At 35.1% G+C, this 27,531-nt stretch overlaps 2 protein-coding genes across 3 annotated transcripts in view; both read left to right on the top strand.

Annotated features, from left to right (window-relative positions):
• Positions 1-22,838, top strand: part of LOC115442664 (vacuole membrane protein 1) — a 38,389-nt gene extending 15,551 nt beyond the window's left edge. For both annotated transcript variants that reach the window (XM_030167783.2, XM_030167782.2), the window contains exons 3-10: positions 6,558-6,661; positions 15,242-15,361; positions 15,498-15,597; positions 16,718-16,899; positions 17,345-17,545; positions 17,982-18,206; positions 18,743-19,041; positions 19,362-22,838. In XM_030167783.2, coding sequence (XP_030023643.2) covers positions 6,558-6,661; positions 15,242-15,361; positions 15,498-15,597; positions 16,718-16,899; positions 17,345-17,545; positions 17,982-18,206; positions 18,743-19,004 — 1,194 coding nt within the window. In that variant the 3' untranslated portion in view covers positions 19,005-19,041; positions 19,362-22,838. The remainder of the gene's footprint in view (positions 1-6,557; positions 6,662-15,241; positions 15,362-15,497; positions 15,598-16,717; positions 16,900-17,344; positions 17,546-17,981; positions 18,207-18,742; positions 19,042-19,361) is intronic.
• A 427-nt stretch (positions 22,839-23,265) lies between these two features.
• On the top strand, positions 23,266-27,453 carry LOC115442689 (28S ribosomal protein S15, mitochondrial). The gene is made up of 5 exons (XM_030167818.2): positions 23,266-23,548; positions 24,664-24,797; positions 25,399-25,472; positions 26,207-26,328; positions 27,112-27,453. The coding sequence occupies exons 1-5, from the start codon at positions 23,361-23,363 to the stop codon at positions 27,419-27,421; spliced, it is 828 nt and encodes a 275-aa protein (XP_030023678.1). The 5' UTR covers positions 23,266-23,360; the 3' UTR covers positions 27,422-27,453.
• The last annotated feature ends 78 nt before the right edge of the window (positions 27,454-27,531 follow it).

The following is a 27,531-nucleotide window of genomic DNA, read 5'->3' as shown; positions in this document are numbered from 1 at the left end:
ATCTGTGCCAACTGTCTGTGTTTTCTTATACGTATTTTTCTATACGTATTTAAAAAAAAAATAAGACGTCTGTATATTGAATTACAATTAACTTGTTCAAATACTATTTTGAAACAATAATCGTTGTTTATCCGTCCCTAAGCACTCGTATACTTTATATTATAGATAATAATGAAAGGCCTTAATTGCAATCGCTATAGCATTTTTCGAACACTGATTCCACTGTATATCGTTAATTTAGCTATTGCCATTATTTCCTGCCAGCCCGAGCTGGCTTCTTTGTTTACTGCGTACTCTTTCATTTATATTCAATATTTAAATTCTGTAGTGATATAAACGACTTAATTTAAGTAATAATTAAATATTCTCATGCACCTTGACTTATCATAAGCCGTAAAGAAGCGTGATGATTAAGCATTTTATTTTATTTAAGTGTCTGTGTACATTAAAACTCTAACCTAGGCATAATTAAAGATATTTTCTAGAGGCTGTTTGTCCTAGAATCTAAAAACATATTTTATATAATTAATGCAGGTTTGTTTAATGATTATATAAATATAAGTGGTATTTACCGTCCTGGGATGGACTCCACCAGTGGCGAAAGGATAAATTTTCTAAAAGAGAACAAGACACAACATAAAAATCAACTTAACTAATATGCATAAATGCGGTCTGCAAATCTTTCAAGTGATAATAAAATACTAAAAGGAAGCAGGTAGGAATCGGTTTATACTAATATGCATAAATAAGGCCTGCAAATCGTTCTAATGATAATAAGATTCTACAAAAAAGGAAGCCGATAGGATTCTGGTCATATGAACTCTTCGACACTGTGTCTCACCCAACTCAGGAATAAACTGATGACGGGATTCACCCTCAAAAGTAGCAATTTAAAATTTTAATAAGTTAAGACCCCCATTTGTAAGGAACTGAGCGCAGCCCCGGGCAGAAGCCTGTTATAAATTATTTGGCTCAGTCTTTGTGCCGCGCGTGGAGTCTTTGTTCTGTGATCGTTTCTCGCATAAATAATATTTAATGATTTATCTTTTATTAATGTTATTCCTTTATAAAAATTGTGCATTTTACTCGTGTTTTGGACTGATGTAATCAGAAAGTTTGTTGAGATATGTGGATGTTTAGCTAATTTAAAGAAAAGTGCGTAATGTGACTTCTTTTGCGAAACCGTAAGTAAGACTTGGTATTTTTTTTTGTTAGTTTGTCCTCAAATAGCGTGGAGATGGGTTAATGTATTTCCATGGACATTTCATTAAAAAAAAACGGAATCTGTTTAGATTAGTATATCTAAATTACAAATTACTGCTAACTGCGATTCGAACTTCCGTCACCTGATTAATTTGCCACTGCCATACACAAAATAGTGATGATATTAATAAAATAAACGGCGTTACAATACCGAACAACCCACGCGTAATTCCTAGTGAATTGTATTTCTTACAGCGATTCTTCACAATCGTCAACTCCTTGTTTTAGAGTAATGAGTATATACCTTGCTTTGACTCTCATAAACGTCGCTGATTGAAGCCGGAAAGCCTTTATCGAGAATAAAAGTAATACAATAGGAAACTAAAACTTTTCCCACATAAAGTATCCTAATTGTTTATCAAGGCAGTAAGTAGCCTATGTACTAAATTTTATCAAAATCAGATCAGTAATTTCAACGTTTCCTATTAAACGTAAAAATCAATGCAACTTTGTGAAGATCGCCCTGTTTCAAATTTAAAATGGTAAGACACATGCACACACTCACGTCATTTATCCCCGAATGGGTAGGCAGAGGCGTAACTTGTTCACCCACTTTCCCGCCATGTATACTCCGTCCCATGATATGATGTGGGCAAACCTATCGCCTTATCGGGCACAAATTCCAGAGTCCGGGCTGATACTCAGTAGAAAAATCCATTACCTTGCCCGACACAGGCATCGAACCCGAGACCTCAGCACTGCAGTCGTAATACAACTACGCCACCGAGGCAGTCAGTTATAAGACAAGGTCGTAAGAAAAACAAGAAATAAAGTTACAGTAAACAAAAATCCATACAAACAGAAATAAACGGACTACAAATGTAACTTTACATTTGATTGTAAGTTTATTATGAACGAACACATGATCCGAGAAATGTTGGCACAGCAGGGAACGGTGAACACACGTCAATCATACTTGCGTAACAACGTTTAGTAAGTACTCGGTGTGGAGAGAATGATAATAAAATATTGCTGGTTGGATATTTGTATCCGCTCGGACAGCGACCATTGTACACAAGGTGCTAAAACCCGCCATAGTGGCCCACGTGAGTGTCGCGTTCCGGGATGGGCATTGTATATTTTAAAAAGCTGATGTAATTGTGTCTACCGACGAGAGATGATCATCACTCGTCAGTCGACACGATCTGGTCCCCACTTCACTTACCGTTAGGTGCAGTAGTTTGCTGGTCATAAAAAATATAGTCATATCGATGCAGATAAAGTCTTTCTAGTTTCATACAGGGACATTAAAGTTGGGGTAATTTCGGATAGCGGGGTAAGATCGTTCAATCAAAATTACTGGTAAATTCAACATTTTCTAACACACACCCAATGGCTTTAGCTGTGCTTTAACTCAAGGATTTTGTCCTACAGTTCGAATTTATTTCAATATACCCTATGAAATTATTGGTTAAAAGGCATTGAAATTAAGTTCAAAATGGCAAATTTTAATTATATGAAAATTTTTAGTAAGGCCGCAGATCAATGACCTATAGGTTCAACATTCAACTGTTATTTCGATAAAAAAAATCGGCCATGGAAATTCATAACCTACAATTTATTTGTGTCTTGTTCCGTGATGTCAATTGTCAACAATATAAAGTAAATATGTCTAACACATTTACTACAGACAATTATCGCTTATCAGTGCAGATAGTGTAGAAACGTTTCTAAATATCTATTGTTAACATCTCAGTAGCCTAAACGATAGTGAAATGAGAGAGAGCGTAGTCGAAAGTGAAACTTTTTTTTTTCGTATTCGCCCGCCATTTCATTTCACTCGCGACGTCATTATGCCAGTTACATGCGTTACGTATTAGTGTTCTAATATTTGAATTTCGAATACATTTAAAAAGTTTTGTTTTTATTAGTGATGTTTTTTTTTTTCTTAAGAAAATATTTAAATTAAGTGCCTACATTGTGTTGTGGGAGTGCCTAATATTGAAAAGGTAGATTTTTTTCTAGCTATATATCTTTTTGTTGTATAACTTCCGTATTTAGTTATCTCTGCAAATAACATTAAGTGAAATTATCAAATAAGAATTCTTGCTTTAGGACTAATTTTATAGATAAAAACATTTGTTTTTTAATTTAAATTCAGGTGTTTCTTCATTTTACATTAAAAACGCAAATCTATTTTAATTTTATCACCAAACATGCCTAACACCAAAATTCTAACTAATTTTAATACTTATCTAATTTATTCAGCATACATTTTTGCTAGTATGTACTATGTAGTTAGGTTTTTAGAACTGTGGCGCATGGTGTTTCTTTTTTAATTACTTATTCGTAATTTTCGTATTCTAATCTTTTTTTTAGAATTCCAATTCACGTAGTACGTTTTTATTTTTCTGTTCAATATTTTGCACGAAGTTTTTATATCTTAGAATGCAGTGCTAAGTTAACTATTAAATTAACTATTTTTGATTTATTTATTGTGTGATGTTTAGAATTAAGTTCCTCAAATCAAAAAGGAAACATTTCAATATTTTTTGAACTTTAGATCCACGGTCTTGCGCATTTGTCTCGTTCACTCTTAAGCTATCCGTACAAAGTAGAAAGTGATAGACTTATGCAAGCTGTTTATAAAGTAAGGGCGCATTATAATTAGTCGCAGTCCGTTTCGTAACGGCATAATTATAATATCAACGCGGTATCAACGCCTACACCAGCTCCTTTACTCATTTACCAGCGGAATGTTTGCCGGCAAACATGACAGCTACATGACATTACGTGTGTCACGGGAATATAAACTTATTATATACTATATAATAAGGTTTATATTCCCCTGACACGCGTAATGTCATGTAACTGTCATGTTTGCCGGCAAACATTCCAATGCTAAATGGGTTAATACGAAGTGAAACTTTGATGGTTTGAACTAAGGGCCTTATTAATAGATGTAACTAAATTTCGCTCTGAAGTGTCATCAGCTGAGATGTTAACGGAGGCATCTTAAGATCGTCCCTATTTAATAAACTGATGTAAAAAAAACTTAAATAATATCTTAAGAAACAACATATGCTGGATTTTGAAAGCTTAAGATCGTCACTATTTAATAAACACATATCAACCACATCTCAAATAATATCTTAAGTGACAGTTTTGACAGGTAAGTTTTGATTATTAAACGGCGCCGACTCGAAAACTGTCGCTTAAATTACATCTCAGGTTTTGTTTATTAAATAGTTCAAGACCTTAAAACGTCTACTTAAAGTTGTACTCAAGAGCGAGACTGGTTGATTAATACGGCCTTTAGTTACTACCGAATTCAGAATTGTTTTCAAAGATTGAAAGGCGGCTGGAGGTGTAGAAGGTTTGGAAAGTAGTAATTTCGGGCCTGTAGCGCTCAATTATTGCTCGTAGAGTTAATTGTGTGGATTAGCAATGCAGCAAAGACAGCAAGACCTATTGTAGCCTGTTGTTGGCTATTCCGTATGCGCACTTACGTTGTACCTGGATTCCTAGATTATTTAATCTTCAAATGTAATTCTAAATCGATTGTGCCAAATGGCTTTTCTTGTTTGGTTCGACATCCCACTCTGTCCAAATACGGTCCTTAGGACAAAACTCCTATTTTATTGTCCAAATACGTCACACTATTGCTGATCTAAAATGTAGGGTATTAAACATTTTACAGCATATATTGTCTCTAGCATTGCAATTGATTAAAGATATGATCAGTAATCTGGATTATTTGGGAAAAGTTAGATTTAGTATTCCATGAGGTACCCAAAAAACATGGAGCTTATTTATGCTCTATACATTAGATGCTAGATTCGACGAATCAAAAAAACATCTCCAGTTCTAACTAGTGTTTCGCACGTGTTTAGAATTAAATGTTACAGTTTACGATTCTCCACATAACAATGGTGAAAATACGCCGAATTAAATTATCAGTCCAATATGTACGGATTGCGTGGAAACAAGCCAAGTGTATACCGTTCTGGGCCCTTATTCTGTATGATAGTGTAAACGCGTAACGCGGCCGTGTCATGTTGTCTTCGAGAAATGTGCGTGGAATGGTATTCTGTAAGCCAAATTTCTATAGTCCTAAACATGATGTGTTGTGTTACGTGCTTGTTACACACTGTTTAAATAACGTGCGGGATAGAGAATAAGGCCCCTGGTCGTTTTAATGCTCAAGGCTGCCCACGTTCCTTTGCTAACCTCCTGTGACGTGATTGGAGTGTAAATTAAAAACCCCGAGAGAAATTACGCTCGCAATGGTCATGGAGATTTGCGAATACTAGCGCTGTTAAGGGGCCGTTCAAGTGTTACGTAACGCAATTTGAGAGGGAGGGGGGGGGGGTGTCTTGTGAAACGTTACGATGCGTTACAGGGGCGGGAGGGGATCTCGTACAAAGCGTTATCTAACATTGTTTTTTTTATTTTAAAACAATAACAATGGTATTTTAGCGACTTCTCGGTATTTTGTATAAATTGTGAATATTCCAAAAAAAATATCACATTAATAACTTTTGTTTGGCGTACAGGAAAACGTTACGGCGCGTTACATGGGGCAAGGGGGGGAGTGTTCAAAAATCTTTAAATATGGCGATACGTAATACTTGAACGGCCCCTAATTGGTCGTATTAAATTACGAGTAATTTGTAAGGTGACATGTGTCGCTGTATTTGCCATATATGGCTGACAATTATCAATAAGGCATATTTCCAAGATAGTAGTGTGAATTGAAATAAGTTTGTCATATATTGCTGTCATCTATCTACGAGCAATATAGTTAATGCATTTTTACGATATGAATAATAATTGATCTTTTTTATTGCTACTAATAAATACAATGGTTGGAAGTACTCGCAACCAAAACATTAATAACTCTGAAATAGTTAATCATGAATGTCGTGTAACGTGTTAGAAGTTATGTCAGTTTCAGCGTCCATATATCGACATTTATTGCTTTTAATTTATGTCCACTCGGGTCTTTGCTACATCAAAACAAATAAATCTTCGTTTGAAAATTCCTTCGCTCGATTTTGTCAATCATTTTATTGGTGCAGACACTGACAACAGACAGACGCCAACTAAAATACATATGTATGAACTTTGCCGTTTCCTAGAGTTGAACCATTCCTATCCCGACTAGCATAGCTGCTAGTTCAGTTAAAAGTTTTTTAATTCGAATATCTCGCAAATTTTAACAACTACAATAAAATACCTAATTACATGTCAATTTGATCTCAGTTGTCAGCAATATATGGCACGTTTTGACAGCGAATAAAAAACCAAAAAAAGGTGAGATGAAAGTAAAAGTTGCATATTTTTAACCGTAGCTCGCCCGTCTCGGGTACTACAAGCTGGCGGCGGCTGTGCAAGCAGACACTGAGCAGCGCACGCGCAACGGACTTCACCACCCTCAACCTATCAAGGAGATCAGGTAAATTTTGGGTTTATTTAATTTTAGAACTCAAAGGGATATATTAGAAAATCATAAATACCCATTTCATTATAACTTAAATTCCTCTCCACTGTTTTTCTTGTAAGCGAACGCTTCCGCACTGATATGATGCATGGTTAGTTATTTGTACAGTGAGATAGTCATCATCAAATACATTATAGATGGGACATTTTATACCACCCTATACCTTCCTATTATATGTGTAGAAAAAGATATCAACTACAGCATACAGTGTGAAAGAAGGGAACAAATTGTGCCCCTGTCTGCCCTTTGTAAATTATAGAAACTGGTCTTTTATGGGATCATTACCCTTCAATTGACGATCGAAAGTGGATCATATTAGGTATAGCTCGATACTTTTTAACCGGCTTCAAAAAAGGAGGAGGTTCTCAATTCGACTGTATGTTTTTTTTGTGTGTTTGTTACGCGATTACTCCGCCATTTGTGGACCGATTTTCGAAATTGTTTTTTTTCGTCCCTTAATAAAAATACTTGCGGCACATGACCGACTTCTACATTCGCGATATTCATTGCAGCGTCACTATGCAGTGTATAACACATACACATTAATGACAAAAGCTACACGACAGTTTTAAATGGCATTGCGCGATTGTGCCCGATAATGCTGTAAAAAATACGAGTTTTTATAATGAATACTAATAGATTTTATCGAATGTTCGAAAATATGTTAAATAATTTGATATCTTTAAAGATAAATACTTTACAAACTGTTAATAGTTATCTTAATGAGTAAACATAATTTGTGATAACAATAGTTGCTATGCGTCTTTGAATATAATTAGCCTATTGGCGAAAGAAAACGCGCAAGTAATTACTAAAGAATAAAGTTTGTAAAAAATACAAATTGTACGAGATATTTGTAGGGCAAATAGCCTATATCACTTTAAGGTATAAATTATTTTTTTGGTGGTGGGATATATTTTATATCCGCCCGGGTAGCGACCACCGTACACAAGGCGTTAAAATCCGCCATAGTGGTCCACGTGATTGAGTCAAATTCCTGGATCAGCCTGTGTATATCCAGTTCCAACGGGCCGGAATAATTGTGTCGACTGCCGAGCGGTAATCATCTCTCGTCAGTCGACATTCTTTTGGAACGCACTCCACTTACCATCAGGTGCAGTGGGGACACATTGTCGTGCAAGTAAAAGCTACTTTCCACCGTGTTTATTCCGTCCAATGATCTAATAGGAAGCGAGCCTATCCAGCCCAGAACTCCGGGCTGATACTGACTAGAAAAACCCATTATCATATCCTGACCCGATGATCGAGCTCGTGACCTCAGCACTGCAATTGTACGGTAATACAACTACGCCACCGAGGCAATCATGTATCAGTGTGATTGCTACCTCTCATAGAAGAGTATAAGATCAGAAAAAAATGTCAGTACATTGCTGAACCTTGAATGTTTTGAATAAATAATCCTCAGCGTGGGGCGCGCTACAGACAAGCTGGATTTTTCTTTACACTTGCATGACAGTGACATCTGCATCTGATGGTGGGTGGAGAGGGTCCGGATAAAGTGTCAATTGATGAGAAATGTCATCGCCAGTCGTTACGGTTATGCCAGCCTGTTTGAAAGCGGATATACACAAGCTGATCCCGGAACGCTAGATATTTACGTGGGCCGAGATGGCGGGTTTTACACCCTGGTCGTTTTCCGAGCGAATATAAGTATCATACTAGCAAGATTTATATAACTTAAGTTTTCTCCAAGACTGTACTATACGGACATACCTTATTTGCTGATTCATATAGCCAAAACTGACTACAGTAGTTAACAATGAACCTTTGTACCGGTTCCCTTTGAAATGTAAAGTACGGAAGTTCACGGAGAGCTTCAAAAATCGGGTTAAAAGGTTAGGGAACGCGCTCTTGAGGCCACTTGAGTCACTGACTTAGAAACTTTTCCTTTCGTGCCAATAACCCACTGTCATCGCGTTTTTTTTCCTTGGCTTTAAAAAAATGTGTATGTTGACAGTAATGACCGTTTTATTTATGCCGTCATTTTGTTTTTTGATACTGCTAATTTATTCTCGTAATTAACTGTTTTCTTAAAAGTATTATTGCCGCGTTCCTATTTTAATATACTATAGATGAAATGTTTAAATGTATTCCTACGTTTTTATTTCTAGTCAATTCGAATTTTATTTTCGTTATAGTATTTTAGGTTAGCAATTAACATGCCAGTGTAGGCATACCGACCGAGACATGAAAATATATTAGTGACAATATTTCGAGCCTTTACCGCCGTTTTAGCGCAACCGACAAAAAACAAATTTTACAGGAGAAGGTTTTTTTTAAATATTTTCAAAAGGAATTATGCATTTAAATTGAAATTTTACATACATTCATTATTTTTATACATTTATATATATAATTTTTTAAAAGTCAAAAATATTAAGTATTTATGCCTTTTATGTCGCTTACATTAATTTTGCCATCATAATCTAAGGTTCTTTTGGCATTTACGATAAAAAGATCTGTCAATATTACCATATCCAAAAAACTATGTTTGATAAATAAATAGATATTTTAGAAGGTTTTCAAATGAAATAGTACCTAGTATTATATTTGAAAATTATATTTTTGTTATATTAAAAATTTCGAGTAACAAGATCAAGGTTAGTTAAACTAAAAATGGAATGAATGAAATGAAATAAAGTTTTTCTTCTGGTACGAATCATCTTCGTCCGTTTTCACTTAACACCAGATATTGTTCCATCATGGTTTTAAAATAAAACGTTATAATTTAATAATAAATATATTAAACGTGAGACCCATCAGATTATGTACTAGTGCTCATGTAAAATGAAGTGAAATATATTTAATTCTCCTGATTCTCATCTTCATCCGTTTCAGCTAAAGCATCACATGTGGTTCGATCATGCCTCATACTTGAATATTCTTGATGGTATCTGTTTGGTATTACGGTTTTGTTGCATAGCTCCTGTAAATCTTTGTATTTAGCTGCTGAAATTTTGAGCCCTTCGGCGTATAAAAGAGTACGTCCTTTTTGGACGATAGCACTGTTTGCTCTCGGTCTGATGATAAAATCCATATCTATTTCGGCATTGTCACTGTCTTCGAAAATCCATATTGAAATTTAACAATAGTAATATTTTTATGAAATTGCACCACTCTTAAAGAATTAAAATGAATTTTAAATTTAGCTAGCAATAAAGCTTGTGAAAATATCTTCCAATCCATGAAGTCTCCATATTTGAAAACATTTACAATGTAGCTTTTAGGATTATGTCTAGCATTAGTAACCATAGTTGGCCACTAAGAGGGAGCCCATACTGTTTTATTACGAACAAATCTTTTAACTGCTATGAATAGAATTAACAAGCATCATAGTGTGTCCAGGTAAAAGATAAGTTATCTTTATTTGTGTAATTATTGCGGTTTTCAAGAAATTAATTAACATAGATATCATTGCACGGTTCCTGTTTGCCCGGCACAGCGATCAGAATATAGATTAACCACAGTATAGGTACTTTTTGGTCTATCATATTCAAATAGGTGGTAGGTCTCTCATATGTGAGAGTCGGCCTGAGTAGGTACCACTGCAATGTCTATTTCTGCCGTTGTGTTCCGGTTGGTACAACATTGTAGCCAGTATAACTACTGGACATATTGAGATTGAACATCTCACGTCTCAGGATGGCGAGCGCAGTGGAATACCAAACAATACTTTGTGATTCAAGGTATTGGATGCTGATTTTACTGTTTATGGGCGGTCGTATCGATTACCATTAGGCGATCGGCAAGCTCGCCTCGTTATTCAAAGCAATAAAGAAAAAAGAAAACTTATACAGAACTGTGACTATTTCATTACAGCCTCTTTTTTTCTTGGCTTTCACCCCTACACGTAACAATATTCATTCCTTGTGCCACTTTCGTATATACGTTCATTTTAGTATGCATATTTTCTCGGGTAATATAAGGTCACACTATTACAAAGAGGAGTATTGAGATCTTCTTCTAAATCAAAGCAAACGCATAAGGAGTTAGGATCAGCTACTTTGCTCATTTTTGTGGTATTCTAAAAACAGTGGCTTGCATCTTTCTTCACCCAGAATGTGATTTTAATATTCAGTGGTTCGTTAAAAAAAATCTGTTCTCAAGTGACAAGTTTTTGCATTTCTCACAAAAAACACATTTGTCTTCTTTAGGGAGATAGAATCCGATATTAAAATCTGTTTTAAATATATAACGAAATACTGTTTTTGATAATACTGATGATTCTAGATTGTTTCCTTTCAAGTGATCAACCTACTGTAATTACGAAAACGAAATGTTCTGAAATTCTTGAGGTAAATATAATTTAGTCCTTTTATTGCGATAATAGTGGAATGGAACAGCAGGCAACATCTCAATGAATGATTTTAACTGTGCGACTTCTACTTCATCTGATTTATTATGAGGACAACGAGTTCTTCTGCCACCTCGAGTGGTATTCAGAATTTTATTGGCATTTCAGATGGTGTATCTCAAAGATATTTGAGATATGTTTAGGGTTTCAGGTAAAAAATGTTGACACACTTGAATATTATATCCATTGTAGTTTATGACATAATTGTATGATATTTTGCGAACATTACTACTAGATTTATTTCTGTGTTTTGTACTTTTATAAGATTATTCTGGAATTTACTATCTGCAACTTATAATTCAATCAGAACGATGTTTGTCACATCAGAAATTTGTCAAAATAACCAGGTCTTGACAGGTTGGTTTATAGTAAAAGCCTCAAAGTCCATCACCTATGTGGGAAATATAGGGTCGCTTGTGCTACAAATAATCGATCGCATGGCACTTACGACAAAAATTCTTGCTGTCGGTTACGTTATGGATTTAAAAATATATATATTCACGATAATTTTAGCACTTGCTATAATTTTATAACGGCTTTATTTTGGGGGGAAACGACCACAGGGTTAGGTCCGTAGTGGCTTAAAATACTACTTAGGATAAAAAACGCATTTTTGACAAAAGTGTCGCTTACGACAATTTGGCGGTAACGGCTCGATTTTATGACTTGTTTGCCCTTTAGTATGAGCATATATGTGACAAAATAAATACTTCGTATGGTTAAGAGGTAATTAGAAATTACAAAATCATGGTTTAAGAATGAATAATAATAGCCAAAAGCCCGCAGCTTTGGTGAAATACCCCAGAAATGGGAGAAGTTTAAAAAACTTAAAATATATAATAATAATAAACATTTATTTCCAAAACAAAAGAATAACAGTCAGATTTAGCAAAACATTCTACACTAGGCACTGTCTGCAATTAAACTAATAAAATATTTTTATCGATTTTATTAGCGCATTTTATTTTTCAAAATCCTTTTAAAGATACATCATTCTTAAACATAACATATATTAAAAAAAAAACTTATAAATTTCGACACAGTACAAAACCTCGGAAGACCATGGCCGAGTTACGATCGGTAGTCGGTACCCAAGATGGACGATTAGATAAGGGGCACTTCTGCGACACTCGTGTCAACAATATTAATGAACGTAGCGAGGTTAAAAATAAACGCGTTCGAATTTTTCGGTCTGTCTAATCTGAATGATATTAATTAGTTGGTTCATCATGTACTCAGTACTTAGCTGTTACCGGTTACAATATCAAATTTAGAATATGTAACCTATTTATTGACGGACTTACTACCTGTTACCGGTAACAATTTCAAATTTAGAATATGTATTGTTTTTATTAATGCCAGGTATACTTGCCAGTAAAAAAAAAAGATTTTAACTCAACTTTTTTTATCGAACCATAATGCATCCAGATAATATGAATGCAAAAGTTTGTGACAAGTAAACGCTGAAATAGCTTAACGTATTTGGATTTAAACTTGGAACGTTGATAAACTAAATCCTGGATTTATATATTCGGTAATGCCCGGAATTCGGAAAATGCACGGTCACAATATTATTTCTTTCACATAGCTCCGAGAAAAAGCGGATCCGCAAAAAAAAAAATTTTTTTTTTTTCCATTTCATTAGATTCCTTTTTTGTTATTAAAATGTAATTTGGTTCGCTCAAACGATTTTTCACAGACTATTTTTTAGTTTCATAATAAAAAACTTAATTAAACCCGTACTTTAACGTTGATTGGTTGTCTGAATCGGTTTTTAAATTTATCCGATAATTGAATTTCTGATCCGAGCGGGGTCGCACTTTGAACTTTCATTTCTTCAATAGTGAAACATAAAAGATATATTTCTATTTAGTACCTTAAGTATTTCTCAATAGTCCCACTATATAATTAGTCCCACTATGTCATTATTTAGGGGTAAAATAATGTAATCCAAAATGTATACGTAGTATGTTAAATAAGTATATGCTAAAATTCATCCAAATCCGTTCAGTTGTTTCTATGGTTTATTCTAATAAACTTCCAACCAACTTGATTTTTTTATAATATTAGTATAGGGGGCATTCCACGTGAAGCAGGCACGAAAAAAAACTCGATGTCTCAGATTTTCGTAATATTTGATTATGTTATACCTGTATATGTCCTCGATCCAGATACAAAATATTATTAAAGTATAAAGCCTGGTAAGCAAGTTAAAGGACTTTTAAGTTTTGACTGGCCGGCTGGTACACGCCACTTCGAATCCAATTATCAAGTTTTTAAATGTTACAATAAAATAAATAAAGCAATGAAATAAATACTTCATTTATTGAGCTTTTTTATTGTATTTTTGGAAATTGAAAAATGTTTTTTTTCTTTGAAAAAAATGTGTTTGAAAGTTTCAAACTTGAATTTCACAAAGTTGGCATATTTGTATTTTTTTTCTAAAAATAGCTACTATTGTATAGATAATCTCTGCGAAGTTTCATAATGGGCTGAGAAGTAGTTTAGGAGCTAGACCGATTACAGTGCCGAAGCGCGACGGTCGCCAGAAAGAGCGAAGTAGTAAAAACTTTCAATTAAACTAAATACTTTCGATTAGACTATTTTATCATGTTTTGCATCGCTCTAACGATTCAATTACATCTAATTATAATATAAAAAAAAATATATTTATATTACTGACGGTGCACAACAACATTTTAAAAAGATTTAATTGTATTAACTTGTTATATTTCAAACAGGATTGTGGTAAAGATGCAGAATTTCATTTTCGTGCCACTTCACATGGCAGAAGGGCAATTTGACGGTCTCAGTGGTAACCTAAAACGCCTGGAGACACAGGCTAGTTTACATAACGCATCAAACAAAAGCCTTCACGATACCCGACCGCTTATGCATATAGGCTAGAACATCAATGCCACAAACTCATATTTATTATTACTACTACTATTTATTATTATTATTCATATATATTTTAATGTTTCAAACTTGTATTTCACAAAGTTGGCATATTTATATAATAACGTTTTTCTACTAAAATAGCCAATATTGTATATAGATTATCCTTGCCAAGTTTCAAATGTTGTTGTACACCGTCAGTAATATAAATATATTTTTTTATATTATAATCAGATGTAATTGAATCGTTAGAGCGATGCAAAACATGATAAAATAGTCTAATCGAAAGTATTTAGTTTAATTGAAAGTTTTTACTACTTCGCTCTTTCTGGCGACCACCGCGCTTCGGCACTGTAATCGGTCTAGCTCCTAAACTACTTCTCAGCCCATTATGAAACTTCGCAGGAATTATCTATACAATAGGAGCTATTTTTAGAAAAAAATAAAAAAATATAAATATGCCAACTTTGTGAAATTCAAGTTTGAAACTTTCAAACATATTTTTATCAAACAAAAAAAAACATTTTTCAATTTCCAAAAATACAATAAAAAAGCTCATTAAATGAAGTATTTATTTCATTGCTTTATTTATTTTATTGTAACATTTAAAAACTTGATAATTGAATTCGAAGTGGCGTATACCAGCCGGCCAGTCAATACTTCAAAGTCCTTTAACTCGCTTACCAGGCTTTACACTTTAATAATATTTTGTATCTGGATCGAGGACATATACAGGTATAACATAATCAAATATTACGAAAATCTGAGACATCGAGTTTTTTTTCGTGCCCGCTTCACGTGGAATGCCCCATAGGCTAGTTGGGGTAAGATCAGATCACGGGGTAATTCCGTTGTTTTGAGTTTACAGTTAAAATGCAACTATAAGTAATACAGGAGCAAACAATTGCGGTACATTACACCATGTAATTTCAGGATGTATTGTCCGTATTAGAAAATGATGTCGGTTTTAGCAGCAATCTTGAAAGAACGGAATTACCCCGTGATCCGATATTACCCTTACCATTTAAAAGAATACAAATATTACAATGAAAAAAGTATTGGATTTTGTATAAAATAAATATCTAGCAAACAATTAACTTGACTGCACAGTTTCACGTAGGTGAAAGTTGCTATAAATTTAGACCGTGTCAATCAAGATTATCTGATGGCCTAGACGTTTAAGTCTGTATGTCTATACTTTCTTTAGCCATCCTATATAACAACGAATCACACAGAGTACATATCCAAATGTTTGTTCTCAGAAGCAGAAGTGCTATAACTACGATGGATACTGACAGCCTGGTGCTATGGAGGCGGCCGATCACCACGCTCGAGTATTTCTTCAGGGAGCTGTTTATATTAATGAACACTGCACTCCATAGGTGAGAATTCCTCATCGTGTGATATAAAAGTGGGTCGTGCATTAGTCACGTATTGGTTTAAGTGACTTTTTAACATAGTCGTACGATATGACACTTTGTGACTATACGAATAAGATTGTTTCTCCATTAATTACAGATTGTTAGCGTACAAATTGCTGGCGTTGAGTATATTGGTAGGTTTAAGCGGCACAGCTGTGTCATATTACGTAAGTGGGCCGCACCAGCCGTACATACACGTGAGTATATTGCAATTACTAATTACATATAGTGTATTTGGAATTTGGACATTGTTGTCCTGAGAACCGCTACGAGCAGATGCTTTTTTTGTTGTTGTTGCTATGAATGACGAGACGAGCTTGCCTGATGGTAGGTAATATGACCGCCCATAAACAGTAGAAACACTACCCAACACCTTGAATTACACAGTATTGTTTGGTATTCCACTGCGCTCGCCATCCTGAGGCATGAGATGTTAAGTCTCATTATGTCCAGTAGTTACACTGGCTACAATGTCCTTCAAACCGGAACACAACAGTGACTACACACTGCTGCTTGGCGGCAGAAATAGACATTGCGGTGGTACCTACCGGACTCTAACATATGAGAGACCTACCATGTATGTATTTAATAGCGATGAAGTTTAATTTTCATCAAAATATTCCATAATGGCCTAGTTGGGTGTGGAACGGGCTGCCAAGACGAAGATCCGTAGGTTCGAATACTAAGGGTACACAGCTCAGATTTTACTGAAATTATGTGTGTATTCTTAGGAATTTATCGCTTGCTTTAACGACGAAGGAAAACATCGTGAGGAAACCTGCACATCTTAGAAGTTCTCTATAGGAATTTCAAAGGTGTGTGGAGTCTACCAATTTGCACTAGGCCAGCGTGGTGGACTAAGGCCTCATCCCTCTCAGTAGTAGAGGAGGTCCATGCCCAGCAGTGGGACAGTATATAATACAGGGATGATATTATTATATATTTTAATCCATAATAATACTATTTCATTTACCGCTATTTTCAATAAACGATCCGAATCCCTTTTTCAATCTGTCTTTAAAAATTTACCAATCACAACAAAGCTTTTTTGACATGCGTAAAAATTGACTTATTTTGATTGGTTTATCCTTGGAATCGGATTAAAGATTGAGACTGAGATCGTTTATTGAAAACGGTTATAAGTTATGGTTATTTTAATATGAGCTGATATATATCTCCATGTGATATTTGTAACGGTTGTAAGTTATGGTTACACATGTCCCCACATTGCAGTGGTTGGTGTCGACGCTGTCGTGGTGTTGCTGGTGGGTTGTTTATTTAAGTACGAATGATACAATTGTCCACGTGTCATTGCAGTTGTTGGTGTCGACGCTGGCGTGGTGGGGCTGGTGGGTGGTGCTGGGCGTGTGCAGCTCGGTGGGGCTCGGCACGGGGCTGCACACGTTCCTGCTGTACCTCGGGCCGCACATCGCGCGCGTCACGCTCGCCGCGTACGAGTGCGGCGCGCTCAACTTCCCCGAGCCGCCCTACCCCAACGAGTGAGTGTACAGGGTGTGGCGGGATGTACGGCAGACGCGGTTATACAGGGTGCTCTAAAATATACTGTCAAGTTAAAGAAAGACGGAGTTGAATGTAGTACAAAGGTTGGGGTATACAGGGTGTTTTAGAATGTAGTGCGATGTTTTGGTTATACGGGTTGTTTTGGAATATAGTGACGAGTTGCAATCTTAGAGCTAATACTTAATAACACAACTAAGCCCATACCCGCATGTTTTTCCTCTTGTACAAGCAAGCGTGAACCAAAAGGAGAATGTTGCCAGTAAAAAAAAATATAATATTTTTTTGACGAATAATATAACAATAACTAAATGTTTAAATATTTATAAAGCTTACACTTAATCTAATCTTTTTGTCTATATAACATCGCATTAGTACTATAACTGTTTTGTTATATATGTGTAAGAAACAAATAAATGTTTCCAGCATAATATGTCCCACGGACGTAGACCCGAGCAGCGCGGTGTCGATATGGAGCATCATGTCGAAGGTGCGCGTGGAGTCGATGCTGTGGGGCGCGGGCACGGCGCTGGGCGAGCTGCCGCCGTACTTCATGGCGCGCGCGGCGCGGCTGTCCGGCGGGGGGGTGGCAGAGCTGAATGCTAATGATGATTCTAGAACTGGCAGGTGAGGATACACTATTTATAAAAGTAGTATCTTCAGATAGTGGTGTTCGTGGGTGTTCCTGGGAATAAAGGCCCCGTTGTGTCCACTTCAGGGATAAATAAAGTCTGTTAGTTAATCCAGGATATGATCTATTTGTGTCCGAAATTTCATCAAAATTCATTCTGTGGTTTTTGTGTTATGAACACAAAAACTTTTATTTATTTTATTTTATTTTTATATGAAAACAAATGAAATTTTAAGTTTTTTTTTTTCGTTCTTTTATCGACCGAAAAGTATATACTGTGATTTTTATTTCAAAACGAAGTGTACTGTTGGTGAAGTCGTAAGCAACACCTAGTTCAAAATAAAGCCAGATGGAGATCAAAATAAAAAAAAAGTAAACCGAATGAACAACCATTTTTTTTTGGAGTCTGTTAAAAACTACACAATATTTCAGAGCGAAAATAATGGTGCAAAAGCTGGTGCAGCGTGTCGGTTTCGCCGGCATCCTGGCCTGCGCCTCCGTCCCCAACCCGCTGTTCGACCTCGCCGGCCTCACGTGCGGACACTTCCTCGTGCCCTTCTGGACGTTCTTCGGCGCCACGGTCCTCGGCAAGGCGGTCATCAAGATGCACATACAGAAGATGTTTGTCATCGTAGCATTCAATGAGACCTTGGTTGGGTAAGTTGTTTTTTATATGTGCGCGGCAGTGATCCCACTGCACCGGCTGGTAAGTGGAGCGGGGTCCAATAGAATGTCGAATGACGAGAGATGATTACCCGTCGGCAGTCGACACAATTACGGACTGTTGCAACCGGATATGATTTTTCATATGATTCCAAAATTTAAACCATTAGTAATAGTCAAATTAAATTTAAATGTAACATAGGTTACATGTTATCATCAAATTTATTAAAATTTTAATTTAGTCACCAGTGCTGGATTTAGAAAATATATTTGGCTAAAGAGTGTATTGCGGTGAGAAATATGAACCGCTTGCGTCAGTTTTATATTCAAATTGGTCATAGCGTGATGTTCGTCGAGAAATGGGCTATCCCAACACTAAAAAAAATTCAATTCGAATTAGAATATCCGTTCGAGATTGGCGCTTTCAAACAAACTCTTCAGCTTTATATATTAGTATCAATTACAATCCTGCTTACGCTACTAGTCTTTTGGCCAGCAACATCTAAACTTTCTATTTATTACAATTACAGACAAGTTTTATCCTGGGTAGAGAGGATACCGTACATCGGTCCGAAACTCGAAGCACCGCTACTAGAATTCCTGAGAAACCAAAAGGCGCGTCTACACAAGAACGACTCGTCGACACCGGACAATCAAGGTTCCGTCCTATCGAACCTTCTAGAGAAATTCGTTCTGGCGATGGTCGTGTACTTTATAGTGTCGATAATAAACGCCTTAGCGCAGAACTACAGTAAGAGAGTCGGCAAAAAGAAGAGCAAGAAAAGAGATTAGGGCTCGATGACGCCGGGCGATGCTTGCGGGGGATTCGGTGAGTGAAGATTTTTAGTCTACTCACTTTTGACGGTGTTTTCTTGGTGTATTTGGACTAAAGATGTCTATGATTTCTTTGTGTTGAAATATTTGGGAAGAAGCTGGGTTTAGCCTATACCGACTTAATTTCCCAACATAATTTATTGACTATCAAATTGACAAAATACCAGGTCTTTGTTAAAACTAAATTTATTTTTATCTGACAAAAATGTCATTCATATACATAAGAAACACTCTATGACAATCCAGTAAATGAACAAATTATAATTAAGAATGTTAAAAAATTGTAAAATAAAGTTACTCTATGTTTTTTTTTAGCGCGGCGACGGGCTACCACGGACAGGGCGCGTCGACGTCGGTAGTACACACAGCCCCACACTATGGTCACACGGAAAGTTCAACGTTTACTCTATGACTCTCGGTAACAGAGGGCGCTGGCGGGTCGCGCTCGGGATGCGCACGCGCAAGTTAGGGGTGCTAAATAAAACAGGGCCGGATCTAGAAATAAGAGGCGGGGGCTGTGACCCCCAAGCGAACATTAGGGTCTGGTATGATTTGTGTGTGTTTCGTTTAATTGCTTAGTTATTAATTATGCCTCTGAAAATACAGATCTACCCGAAAAGACGTGTTTAAAAAAACATTGCATCTTGTAATTTCATGAATTTGCGCGGCCTTTGTAATATACAACGGAGCAATAATGCAGCCGCTTTATAATATAAAAATGTGTTAAATAGTTACCTTTAATTATAAACGTTGGGTCAATAGTACATACATGACTTAGGAATAGTGATATTTTCCAATAAATCTGTTTAGCCAATAGAATATTAATGTATGGATTTATGGTGATCTTGACTGGTGTAATTTTGGGTTCGAGAGAACCGTACGATTGTTTCCGAGACTTGTAGTTAAATAAAATCTAAGTCACTGTACTTAATTTTAAATGTAAGTTTTGTGGGAAATATCACTATGACATAATCAGTGGCAATTAAAAATAAAATTAAATGCTTTTTGTTTTTATGTCGCATTAATCACCATAAGTAATGAAAATTTTAAACTAAAGAATATGAATGTTATAAAAATATCGATAAATTATATTTAAGTGAGAAACAGCTATCGCCCGACCAAATACGTCTTGCCTTTACGATAATGTATATAAATTAGATATAAACATAGAGTGACGTGACTTTCTTTCATCGATAACGTGTGGTAACAAAGGGCATATTTAAAACTGTGTTCTGAATATGATAAGAGTAAATAAGTATCATAGCATAGAGCGCTCAAAGTTTAACGCAATATGGACTGGGCTTAGGGTACGAATGTCGATATTTTACTATCGATGTCGATATTTCACTATCGATACTCAGAGTCTTTCTTTCAGTACCCTCTGCGGCGTAAGTCGTTAGCCAGTATAGTATAAGTGAAGCCAAAATGTTGTATTTTGACAGACAAATCATAATTTAACCAATTTTAAATTTACCAAATTAGCATGTGATTATTTATTCCAAAAATGTTAAATTTTTCTTTGGTGCTGTTCCTATGAAATTGTAGATATTTTTTTTTACATCCCCTCCATTATTGTAAGTGTCAGTGACCTAGTCTGGATGAATTTGTATATTTATGTTAAATATTTAAGCACATTACTCGCTTCTAGTTCACGTTTTGTTATCGATAATTTTTCTCGCATTATTATAATTGTTGGATAATTTATTTATTATTGTAATTAACTATATTTTTGTGCAGTTGTAATAACAAGTTGGATATTCGTAGAAAAGATTTATGAAAGAGATGTAAGTATAAAAAGACTCCTCCATAGAAATTTAGGGAATCCTATCTTAAGTCGATTGACTTTTAGTGCTGGCGTTTATCTCTGTATTAATAAGAAAAATGTCGTTACAATCGTGATCTAGCATTTATTATTTTTAATTATTTGATATCAAGTAGACGCCATGTTTGGGCCACTTAAACCCAGGGCACACTAAGTCACTATAATTGAAGCTATGTCGTGCTATCCCAGTGGGATATGTTATCAGCCAGTGTAACTACTGTACATAATACTTAACATCTCATATCTCAGGATGGCGAATCGCAGTGGAATATGAAACAATACTTTGTAATTCAAGTTGTTGGATGGTGTTTCTACTGTTTATGGGCGGTCGTATCGCTTACCATCAGGCGAACGGCAAGCTCATCTCGTCATTCAAAGAAATAAAAAAAAAACAATATGTTACAAACATCTAGAAAAGTCTATCATAAATAAAAGGTGTAATATATTACCATACTTTTGATTGTGCGTTGGGTTTAATGCCATCTTTAATAACGCGTGGACGCGGTCCTTGATTTTATTAAAAAAAAATATATAAACACGTAAAGGTATAAAAAAACTATTGTATTTTGAACCGCATCTACGTAGACTTTCCATGGACATTGGACAATTCTCAAATCTATATGCTTAATAACTTAATCGTGGTTCTTAGCATAAGTCATCGATGCGAGCCGCGTTATTTATTGAGTATATAAATCCATATTATAAACATAAATCCATATATTACAAATAAGAATTTATAAATGAAAGACATTTTTATTTCTATAGCATGTATAGGGATATTAGTATAGAAGTCCAGTATTAAGGTGAAATGGAATGGTTTTCATTGATTTATTAACATTCAGTGACTTGCATTCCTTTACGTCGGCGTTTCTAGAATATTAATTGCTTATGCAATAGGAGTGCTCAGATTAAACACAAATAGAGTTTTAACTTGTTAGATTCGATTAGACGTTCTCTTCAAAAGGCACTTAGAATCGTCGTTCATCTATATTCGTGCGTCGCATCGCCTCATAAACATTCAAAAACGGACTCTAAATTAAAGTTACAAAACGCAATTTCATATAAAAATTTCTGACGAGCTAATCATAACCGAAATTGTACTCAATGTGACATAGTTTAAAACCCACAATTGATTGCATTATGAGTTGAAGCGACAGCTATCTATAGCAAAGATTATAGTTGTGCGACGAGGCTTCATAATAGTCTCGAAACATCAATTAGATTTTAATGTATGGGTGAAGCATTTGACAGGTCAGGATAAGACATCCATAAATTTTAAGAAATAATTATCTCATGGCTGTGTCATTGTCTCTTTCACATTCAAAGTAAGAATAGTTAGGCATTACAAGTGTAATTTTGTTCTAAATAAAACAATATGTCTACGTTTACGGACTTACATTCCACAGTCGTTCTAACCGGGATGAATGCAAGAATTTTTGCAATTCGTAGTCGAAAATCATGATTTTAATATAATGGGGTAGTTAAATTAAATCGGCAGCGTGTTTTGATTTGCCGGGGTACATAGGATTGCGTAGTTTGGTAGATTGTTTTTCGTAGTAAATGAGTGCAGTTTTATACATTTTGTTAGATCATATGGCTTAGTTCAGTGTTTGTTCCGATGCGGCAGTTTGATGGCGATACAATTTTTAGGCCAGAATTTTTCGCTTAGTGATAAAAAGTTATATAATTAGTTATTGTAATCAGCTATATTATCTATGTGTCCGCATCGGTAATTTTAAAGTCTAACAGTGAAATGTGATTTTTCCTTTATTATAGATGTGAAAATGTTTACACAAGGATTGTTTATTTTCAATGTTATTAATTTCCAATGTGTGTCCTAAATTATATATAATATAAAATGTATCGTAGTCTGTACAGTCGTGTGGTGGTACGTTAGTACAAAATATGCTTATATATTTTTTGTAAGTTTGAGGTCATACACAAAGAGCAATAAATGAATGTTCATGGAATAAGATTGTTTTATTTTTAAATTACATAATAAGTTAATTTTGCAGTACCTACTATTAGCTTATCACTAAGTGGTAATTACTTTTTGGTATAAGACTTCTGCGTTGGTGACCCTTAGTGAAATTATTAGTGTAGTAGCCGATTCAGTTTTTACAACAATAATATTGTTTTCAGTAAGATCTATCATTATAACAAAAAGTGAATAATGAAAAATACAAGCTAAAACCAAAGGCGTAAGCCGGCATGCAATTTAGTTTTTGTTCTAATGAATTGTTACAGGTAAGTACATAACTAAATAAATTAATTAGCCCCGTTTTGCCCACTTCAATCTGGCTCTGTTACCTCTCTGCTTCGCTCTGGCCATAACCATAAATGAGACAACACAAACTGCTAAAAGTTACAGCTCTATATCCGAAACCTTATATCTTGTCAATTTCAATTTGACGTTCCAGTTTGACATTTTGCTTTTAGGTTATATTCCAATTGTTTTCCATTTTCGTAAATAAAAACCATCGCAAATTGCAATGTTGCGGCGATTTACCTCTTCTATTATACAGAGCCGCGGCATCAAACACCAAGTTAATATAAAATGGGTAAGACCCGAATACAAACCGTCTTACGATCCAGAGAAATCAGGTGACCTGGAGGGAGTACCGCAGATTTCTAAGTCCTCATTAGGCCAGGATTACGCTCTGAGTGAGGAAATGAAAAAGTGAGTAGCTCGAGGAGATCTAAGGTTATATAAAGCGGACATTGGGAAGATTGTCATACAAAAAATTTGCGCTTATGTGATGATTACTCAATCTACTGGGAAATAGCAAAACATCAATGTAAAATACTTCATATTTTTTCCACATCATGATTTGTACGTTTTTAACGCGAATGTTTTCTGTAAATGTATTATTTTTGTATTAATATCTCAGGTTGCTGTGGCATCTTGTTATACGGACAAATAAGACAGCGAGTTATAACCATAACAATAACTTTTGGAGAAAAAATTTGGCCCTAATGTCTTTGGTCTATAACAAACTATATAGGTAGTTTAATGTGTTTGGAATAGCTAAATCCATGCTTGACTAAATTAAAAATCTATTGCCTTTGCATAATCGAGTCACTTAATTTTTGCAATATTGTAATTAAAAGATTGAATTGTAGTGTACATATTTGGTCTCTAAACTTTATTTATTTTCTACATTACCATAGATATAAGACCATTTTAATGAAATGTAAAATTAATCAGTCAAATCAGTTATTGTCCGCTTCCAGAGAATTGGGTAGAAATAATTTCATAGGTATGTGAAGTTCTGCCTCACTAGGCCAGCGTGATGGACTAAGGTTTAAACCCTCTTAATAGTAACGGTGGCCGATGCTCAGCAGTGGGAAGAATATTTTAGAGCATTGTGTTACTAAATGAAACCACATACTTATCTTCTTAAAAATAACCTTTTACAATATGTGACTTAAATCTTGTATGAAAATAAAAAAGTTTTGAACAAAATTAATATGAATTAAAACTCCTTGTTTTAATTTACACACCCTAATGCCATTACTACTACTCTAAGAGAATTTATTGCAACAACATTACCCCTTCAATAAGAAATACACTTGTAAACATGCCAAATTGAGAGTAAACTACAAAATGATTAAAAATTAGGATGTATAGTGATACCACCACCACCAGGATATTTAGTGAAAATATTAATTAATCATGAATAATTTTTGGCACATTGTTAGCACATATAAAAATGAATATGTAGTTTAATTTATTAACTCAATGTCAAAATGACCCCATACATTGCAGGCATTATTATTATATTATTGTTTTAGTGCCTCCGAAGCAGTTCAGAAGTTGTTCTCTGTAGCATTCCTTGGGCAGAAAGAATACCACACGTTAGTAAGGAAGGAACTCATGGACCGTGTGAAGAGACACCAGTATGATGAGTGCACAGCTGAGACTAGGAGTAAGTGTGACTAGCTTATGTCTGCAGCTTTGATAAAAACGTAGTAAGCAACGACTATCGAGTATGACTAATGACTTCAGGCATTGCAAGGTCCATGGGCGGTAGATGCTACTTACCATCAGATAGACCGCTTGCTTGTTTGTCGACTGAGGCAATAAAAATGTATGACATAGGAAATACGCTATGCACAACCAAAACATGAAGTTCGTAGTTAACATTGTTAGAACTTTACAAATGTATTGACAATGGTCTTCACATTAGGCAAGACTGTACAGCCTTTGTGTATGTAGATATTGGTTTGTGAGAAATATTAGCCTATATCAGGGATGTTGATCCTTTATGGGTTAACATTACGTACATATGGGTCATCAAGAGCTGGCTTTTGCTATTTGGGTACCCCTTTTTCGGCCACTTTTTTGGCCCCCACTATAGTTTGTTTGGCATACATTCTCAATTGTTATTGGCATGCCTAAAGTAATCTATATGTGCCATTGGTTTCATAGACTTTATACTAGTATAAATTTTATTTGATATATTAAAAACTTATTGATTGCATAAAATACTACTTTTGTTATTATTGTCTCATAACTTTTTTTTACAGTTGCCAGACTAACTGGACAAATTCGCTATCTTCAAGAATATATGGAAAAGTATCCACGGAATAATAAAATGAAGGTGAGCATTATATTTCTTTGCAAATACAAGCCCCTTTTAGGGACGGACAGACTTGCGCAGCTATGTAAGTGTACATGTATGAGAATGCTGTGCCACACTATGCAAAGCGACATGCACCTTTGTTAACTCAGAACATCTACTAATTTGACACTATTACCATACTATGTATGCTGCAGTGTATTAACATAATCTGGATCTTTGGAAATACATACTCATTGCCGTCCTTGGAGTTTAATTTCAAGCTAAAGTTCAGAGTCCCATATAACAATACAAACTGCTGTATTCCTGAATGCTTAGACACAAGCACAATTAGTGAACACATATTTCATTGACATTCATTTTGTCCTGTGATGGCATTCATGGTGCACATATGACCATATCATACACTTATTCATAATACCAGGTAACACAGACGTTTGGTTTAAATGGCAAAACCCATAAATTCTTGTTAGCTTAATGTCAAACCCAGAACTTTATGATTTACGATTTAAGCACACACACATACTTTTATGCCTGAAGAGGTAGACAGAAGTGCAACTATTACAATCACTTTTCACTGTGTATATTATGTCCTTTGATATGATAGATCAGTAAAATGCCAGCATGCTGCTAATAGGTCAATACGGCATCTATTTAATTATTTTACATAATACAAGTATAGTCTTATAATATTAAAATGAGACTATAAGAATTTTTATTTCTTTTTTAATATAATTTGTTTCTTTTGTTTTCAGAAAGTGGTCCAAGAAATTATCGATAAAAGGAAAAAACTGCTAAAATATTTACGTCAATACGACTACAAAAAATTTGAGTGGCTACTGGAGAAACTGAATATTGAATATAAAGCGCATCCTGAGTAAGTTAATGTTTGTCGTGTTAGAGACTCAAACCTGCAACTTTGTTTCATACCAAGCCCATTGACTACTGTGCTAGAAAACTTGGGAAATGGCGTACTATAACAATAATTCTCAATCCATCTGTGTGCCATTTAAGAAATAATTGTTATATACTGACCCACTCCTAGGCAAGGACCTTCTCCACTACTAACAGGGTTAGGCCTTAGTGCTAGTAGTATGCAGGTTTCCTCAAGATGTTTTCCTTCACCCTTAAAACAAGTGATAATTCACAAAGGATACACACATAATTTTAGAAAAGTCAGAGGTGTATGCTATGGGGATTTGAACCTGCGGACATTCGTCCAGGCAGTCCTTTCTACAACGCCTTAAAAAAATTATCACCTTAAGGTGGTAGCTCAAGGTCCATTTTCATACATTTTGTTTCGGCTTTAATCTGGGTAACTAAACAAGTATTGGCAAGTAAAGAATTTAAATTCACGTCTAGTTAGTGATTAGTTCTCGCAGTTGAAGAAAAATGTAAAAATAATTAATAATCATGGATATTTCGGCCTTTAAAATTTAATATGACGAAATTTTAAAGGCAGAAATATCCATGATTATTAATTATTTTTACATTTTTCTTCAACTGCGAGAACTAATCACTAACTAGACGTGAATTTAAATTCTTTACTTGCCAATACTTGTTTAGTTACCCAGATTAAAGCCGAAACAAAATGTATGAAAATGGACCTTGAGCTACCACCTTAAAAATAAAATAAAGTAAAAAAATATTTCACTTACAGTTCTTACCACAAATTGTCACGAAAGGAGTCTCTCCGTAAACTAACAGAGATGCATTGCGAAGATATTCGTAACAAGAAATTGGCGGACTACAGGAATCTTCTAGAAAGCCAGCAAGGACCGTTTTTAAAGCAGAAACTTGAGGCACTAAAGTTTATTAGGAGTGAGCAAATTGAACTCCAGATACCAATTAGTGTAACTGAACAAGATATTAAGAAAGTCGAAGAGCAGTTAGAAGAGTGGACCATACGTGAGGGTATTAAGCAAGAAGCCAAGAGGAAGAGAAGGAATCTTATTCTGAATGTAGATTAAATATTATTGTAACTAATATAGTGTGGTAGAAAGGTTGTGGTTTTATTTTACTCTAAGTACAAATCCTTAGTCACGAATTAAGCATGCTATTTAGTTATATTGTGTATGAA

The sequence above is a fragment of the Manduca sexta genome, chromosome 9, assembly GCF_014839805.1.
Source record: "Manduca sexta isolate Smith_Timp_Sample1 chromosome 9, JHU_Msex_v1.0, whole genome shotgun sequence".
NCBI lineage: Eukaryota > Metazoa > Arthropoda > Insecta > Lepidoptera > Sphingidae > Manduca > Manduca sexta.
The sequence above is the reverse complement of the archived record's forward strand: the minus strand, read 5'-3'. Positions and strand labels throughout refer to the sequence as shown.